The sequence below is a fragment of the Taurulus bubalis genome, assembly GCF_910589615.1.
Source record: "Taurulus bubalis genome assembly, chromosome: 10".
NCBI lineage: Eukaryota > Metazoa > Chordata > Actinopteri > Perciformes > Cottidae > Taurulus > Taurulus bubalis.
In genome coordinates this window covers 1,649,451-1,656,220 of record NC_136598.1, presented here as the reverse complement: position 1 = coordinate 1,656,220, position 6,770 = coordinate 1,649,451, and the positions used below count along the sequence as shown (strand labels likewise).

Sequence of the window (6,770 nt, the reverse complement as noted above, 5' to 3'; positions counted from 1 at the left end):
TTTATTATTATTATTATTCTCCACCATTGCGCAGGGAAAAGAGGTCCTCTAATAACTATGATAATGTAATGAACTTAGAAAAGTAATGAACTTAGAAATTAGAAATGCGGCGTGCGCGTTTAAATCAGACGTCTTGACTTCCTGTCCCTCGTAGCGCCGCTGCTGCACAGCTGTTGCGCAACACACAGGACAACATGCGCAACATGCCGCTGCTCAAAGACTTTAGAAAAAGCATCAAACTGGCTGCTGGTCCTCTAGCAGCGCTGGAAGCGGCCGTCATTCAGACGCACTTCCTCGCGTGACATCCGCCTAGCTGTGTGGCTACGGATAATATTATAAACCCAGACACGAGGGCGTTTGACGTTCCGATGTTTTTGGGATTTCCACAACAAGTATAAAGCAGAAAGAGTGGTTATTTCCATGGTGGAAGGCGTAAATGAAAACTGCACAGAGATAAGCCCCGCCCCATCTTCGGCACATTCAGCTCAATGACAACATTGATGACAGTGTTGGTCAGTTTGTCTGCTTGACAATCACATTTTGCTATAATAAAAACGATTGAAGTGAGATGAAACTTTATCTTCTTAGATACAATATGTTGACGAAGTTTTCCTTTGGGGACAATTTGCGGGGAAAAAAAAGGGAATAAATCTCAATACTCAATATATATCGCAGTATAAAATAGAATCGTGAGACCTCTGGTGATTCCCACCCCTAGTAGGTACAACGTGATTAAGGTAACAAAAAAAAAAAATCAATAAATATAATTTGGAAAGTTATAATTGTTCATAGTTGTTTAAAAAATGTAATAACAATGAATTACCACAAAGAAATAAGAATAAAATTGAATATGATTGTCTGATTTATGTTTTCTGTTCTTTTGTTCAAAACAATCTCAGAAAACACTTTGAATCTGTAGACTACTGCCTAATAGTCTTATTGTTGCTCATATACTGTAAGCCTAAATAAGTATATTTATTATTTTGAACAAAGGTTAAATGTTGTTTTACAAGTTTCAAAAAGTGCCCCCAATTCCAATTCCAATTTATTGACATGCCCCTGGATTTCAGTCGGTGAGGGCAAAAATTGCCCCCTAAAAAAATATGTAAATTTCCTACCCTGGTGCTCACTGAGTTCCACAACATAACAGAGAGTAGACCCTTCAAAGTCCTCTGGCACACAAGCTACTGTTGGAACATTACTAGCATCCTTTCAGATGGCAATGTCATCCTTTTTGGGGAGCTCTGATCAAGAGCCGAGTAGTAGCAGTACATTCTCAGCTGAAGGATTATTTTCCAGGACTTTTCACGTGTTTCCATTATCAGCTGGGCAAATGTGTTACAGGTTTTCCATGACGTGTGGGAACCCTGTTCTGAAATTAGCTTCAAAATGTGACTCTTGAAACCAATAAAAAAGGCATTGCTAACATTAGTGGGGAACCTTGACTCTCACACATCCTGATCAGACTGTTAGATGGGATGTCTGAGAAACAGCCTACAATTACTGTAAATAGGAGCACATGGAAAATCAGAACCCAAATACCCCTCTGAATCTGGAATATTGCAGTGCTCAATTTAGGAAATCTGCCTGATGAACAGGTTATTATACTGCATCTATTTATCATTGTTTCTGTTGTGGTTAGACAGCCACAGTCAGCTCAGGCATCCACATGAGGTGCCATTCAATTTGTAGCAAATGGGTGCCATTGAAGCCAGCAAAGACACTCGCTGTCGTCGTGGTATCTAAGTATGTTGACAGTACTGAGGAGTAAAAACCACTTCAGCATCTAACCGGACAAAAGAGAAATGTGTAGATCTGTATCCACGAGGGCTGCAACAACGAATCAATGAAATCGATCAAATTTGATTATTAAAAGAGTTGGCAACGAATTTCATTATTGATTTTTCGTGTCGCGCAATTATTACGCCACTCAATAAGTCGCGGAGATGTTTGAGCGAGGAAAGCACACGGCTACCGGTACCGGCGACCATAACGGGGAACGTGAGGTCTTTGGCAAATAAGCCTCATGTGTTTCATGGAGACATGGCTGCACGCTGAGTTTCCGGACCACAGCACATCGGTGCCCGGCTTCAGGACTGTTCAGCGGACAGAGACGTGATACTGAGCGAACATTGAACTGTTAGCTGTGGGGATGCGTCCGCATTATTTGCCGAAGGAGTTCACGTCCGCCTGTGTTGTCGCCGTTTACGTGCCACCATCAGCTGACGCTTGTAGTGTTATCTGTAGAATAAGTTTAGGAGATCGTTGTATCATCGGTTAACTTTGTTAGCTCAACATTAGCATAACACCGAGACTGTGACTGACAGGTTTGAACAACTCCAAGTGCGGACTGAACACCCCCCCCCCTCTGATATCACATACACCTGATCACTCCTCCCTGTATGTCAATTAAATATTACCATTACAATGCTGAGGAAGCAGTGGACACACCATCCACTCCACTGTGTCTGGACTGTGAGGCAACAGCCTGGTGCTGTTCTGACTATCTGGTGACTAAAACCACACTGGATAAAGCTCTGCCAACTTTAACCACCCTGGATGGAGCTCTGCCAACTTTTATACAGTATGTCAACTGCTCCACAAGGAGCAATAACACTCTGAACCTACTGTATGCAAACGCTAAGGATGCATACAAGTCTGATCACGACCTGGTCCTGCTGACACCAAGGTATGTTCCTCTGGTGCAGAGGCTGCCTGTGACCACCCGGACTGTTAGGAGGTGGTCTCAGGACCCGGACTGTGAGGAGGTGGTCTCAGGACATCAACAGCATGACGGACTGCATCACAGAATACATCAATGCTTTTTAGGTTTTTTATCCGATTCATCGATTAACCGAAAAAATAATCAACAGATTAATCGATTCTTAAAACAATCGTTAGTTGCAGCCCTAGTATCCACACTAATTAGCTATCTAGCCTGCAAACTGCAGTTAGCAGTGCATTTGCCCCTGGTGAGTGTTGTCACCAGGGGTCTCCTTCACCAAGCTAAAGAGCAGGACAAGACATGTGTTCATGTTTGTAAGTTAGTGAGATAAGAGGGAGACTTCAGCAGGATAATGTGGTTGTTGTTCAGAGCAGGCATGAAAACGGGTCAGGGGTGAAAAAGGTGAGAAGGATATTATCCCTCTAGGGACGTCCGGGGGCATGCTCCCCCATAAGAACAATTTAAATATTCCATATTTTAAAGCATCAATCTGATGCATTTTGAGATGTTTTTTTTGCCAACCTGGGGAGAGCTGGAGAAACTTAACTTTTAACTAGCCATGAGTCAAAAATGATTATGGCCTCCTTACTAAGTATTATGCAAGCCATTTCATGCCAGCGTGTCACTGGGTCTAACATTTACAGTCAGACCTACAAACTCATGAGGGGTGAAAACAGCAATTATAACCGCATAACTCTATAGATTATAATTAACTGGAGGATACACTTTTTCCTACACGTAGATCTTAAACCCTTAAATATAAACAGGAGCCCGGCCCCCCTACAGAGGAAACTCGTTTAGTTTTTTTTATTAAAATAAAAGTTGGATAACATCTCCATTAGGGCTGCAACTAACGATTATTTTAATAATCGATTAATCGGTTGATTATTTTTTCGATTAATCGATGAATCGGATAAAAAAATGTTTTTATCAAAAAAGCGTTCATTTCCAACCCTTTATTCAAAAACAGAAGTGACAGTGCAAAACATCTTCAGAAAGTGCACAAACAGGTTGCTCCTTGAACATCCCTGAGCTGTTAATTAAAACAACAAAATGGACTCACACTAAAAACATACACATGTATGCTTTACATCTGCCAAATGTGAGCCCTTTTTACTGTAATTGATCCCTCCAGAGGCTGCATTTACATACCCTGCTTTATCAATATGTATGAAATACTGGACAGAGGGGAGCTGTACTGCTCCATATAGAGCGTCCTCTTCCTTAAACTCGTTCATTCTGGGTCTCTTATGACCACGACGTCACGTTGTTGGCTAAGCCCAACGACGTGATTTGCTTCATTCTACTTTGAGTAAAAAAAAACAAAAAAACCTGCAGCCAGATCCTCCGGTGAGCCGGTTTAACGTTAACGAGTGACAGCGTGAACTGAACCAGACCGGGGGGTGACGGCATGTTTCATCACGTTACGTTTTTTTACAAGCAAGACTGAACTGTAACGGAACATAACGGAACTTTAACGACAATACACAACCAAACACGTTAGCTAACGCGATAGCAAGCTGACTAGCTTCCATTAAAAACAAGTTTGAGGAACATGAAGACGCTGATTGGCCAAGACTCGACTTGTCAAAGATCTTCTATTTTTGAGAAGATCACAACCTCAGCTTTTCTCGTGTCTCACTCCAATCTCAGAAACGCTGGCCGGCCAGTTGCTCTGCTCCGCTCTTTTTTTTCTTCTCCGCGACTTCTTGCCCGGCGTAATAATCGCGCGACACAACGAATCGATAATGAAATTTGTTGCCAACACTTTTGATAATCGATTTTTAGCGATTTTATCGATTCGTTGTTGCAGCCCTAATCTCCATTGTCCTCTCCTTATATGTAGTGAGGTGTCGGTAGGTAGAACTGAGTCGCCGCTGACTCGCCGCTCTCCTGTCTGACGTCACACACTGCCACGGACTCGCCGCTGCCAGTAATCTCACTCGCTGTCTCTCCAATAACGTTAGCTAACGTGTTAGCTAGCTGACTAGCTTGCCATTAAAAAACTGGTGGGAGGGAAATGAAGCCGCTGTAGACATCTTAACGCTGATTGGCCAAGACCTTCTATTGCTAAGATGATCACCACCTCAGTTTTTTCCGTGTCCCACTCCAATCTCAGAAACAGCGGACAGTTGACGCCCCCCCCCCCATCTCCCTCCCAAAAACAAAAACTCTTCGTTCTATACGATTCACGTAGGTCACCTATTTTGGTTTCAAAACGGAAAATTTCGCCGAAAGGGTAGGGATTTTCATGTCTGCAGAGTCTCTTGTGTAGCAGCCAGCAGTCTGGCTCAGTGTGACCGTCTGCTCTGCATGAACACGGATTGTACTGCTTCATGCAACATTTGATTGACAAATAGTTAGCAGGACACCTCAGCTTCACTGCCATCCAGGAATCTTGACCCCCCTCCCACACACATCCTGATCAGACACTGAGATATTATGTCTTAGAAACAGCTTGTCAATAAAACAGAGGTCAAACACAATGCTGGGTTTCTTCTGCAGCTATCAGCCTGTGAAAAAAAGTATTGAAAATTCGACACATGGAAAACCCGGAGAAAATATTGAAAGATTGTAGATTGTAAGACATCGAAATGGAGCGCCACTAATGCCAAAGAGAGCGTAGCAGTGGCCTTCATCTGTGAGGACATAGACAGTGGACAGGCTACTTACATGTCTGGCCTCCCTGCGCAGCCCCTCGGTGTTCCTCAGCCAGCAGCGGCTCAGCTCGCTCAGCTCCAGGATGGGCTGCACCTTCAGCCTCACGGTGTCTCCCGACTGACGGATCATCTCCACAATCTCGTCGCGGCTCTTGTTCTCCACATTCCGCCCGTTTATCTCCACCAGCCTGTCGCCCGGCACCAGACCCAGCGCCAGATCCTTGGTGCCGGCTCCGGGCTCAGCAAAGTGGACCACCCGCCTGTAAACTCCTCCATCGGGACTGCGGTCCAGCATGGTGGTGCGACGCAAAGAAAATCCAAAGTCCCCAGTGTTGCGGCGTTGGAGCTCAAGCTCGCGTATTTCTGGTACACTCGGTGCGACCACAGCCGGTAGCTGCAACTGTGCGGGGAAGGTCTTGTCGACCACTTCCGGGATGCAGACCTTTTTGGTGGCCGGTGGTGCTGCTTCGGGCTGCTGCTTCAGGCTGTGCTTGCGGAGCATGCTGAAAACTTTGCTCTCCACTTGCGGGGATGGCGCAGCAGAGTTCTGGCCTGAGGGAGTGGAGCTCTCTGATGGGCTCTCCTCTTTACTCCTCTGGGAAAAGGAGAAGCGTTTCATCATCTGACCCACCTGCGAGGAGTTCGTCTTGGCAATTGAACCAAATTGAGCCACGCGATCACGGACTGAGTTGCGATGTCCATCCTGTCCCTCACCCTTCAGGTCATCAGTGGAGCTGGCTGCGCTGAGCTGGTCGTCCAGAACCATGCTGCTTCGGTTGCTCAAGCCGTCCGATTCAATATCAGTAAGGGTGAGCTCGTTGCTGCTGGCCACTTTGATGGGAATTGGGTTGGAAATCTCCAGTTTATTCTTGGAATCCCGCTTGGACTCCCTCTTCAAATTGAAGAAGCCACGCCGCATGCTCATCTCCTCCAGGCTGCGCAGCTCTGCTGCAGACATCCTCTCCTTTTTATCTTTCTTCTCCTTCCTACTCCCATCCTTCTCCTTATCCTTTTTCATCAGGTTAAACATGGTGACACACGTAACGCTGAGTTTCTGTCCACCGCAGCTCTATTTTCCCCACAGAGAATAAGGTCCGGTTCACGGGGCTTTGTTGTGACCGGGACAAATCCCCTGGGGAAAGACACAGGGAGGGCACATGGTGTCAAATTTCAAAATGCAAAACATTAACCCTTTATGCCGTGTTCACACCGGACGCGACGCGAATTTGCGGCGCCGCGTCCACCGCGGAAGTTTACACGCGCGAGTAGAAAGAGGGTGTTCACACCAAACGCGAATTTGCGGTGCGACCAAAGGGGCGTGGCTTAGCTCTGTTGCTTGCCTCTGTGAGAGACAAGCGACGAAGCTTTCATTCCCGCTATCGACC

General features: G+C 45.6%; 1 protein-coding gene across 1 annotated transcript in view; it reads right to left on the bottom strand.

Moving 5' to 3' along the window:
* myo18ab (myosin XVIIIA b) overlaps window positions 1–6,415 on the bottom strand; it is a gene marked incomplete at its 5' end in the record, with an annotated part of 119,006 nt that extends 112,591 nt beyond the window's left edge. The window contains one exon of the mRNA XM_079225066.1: window positions 5,399–6,415. Coding sequence (XP_079081192.1) covers window positions 5,399–6,415 — 1,017 coding nt within the window. The remainder of the gene's footprint in view (window positions 1–5,398) is intronic.
* Between the last annotated feature and the right edge of the window lie 355 nt (window positions 6,416–6,770).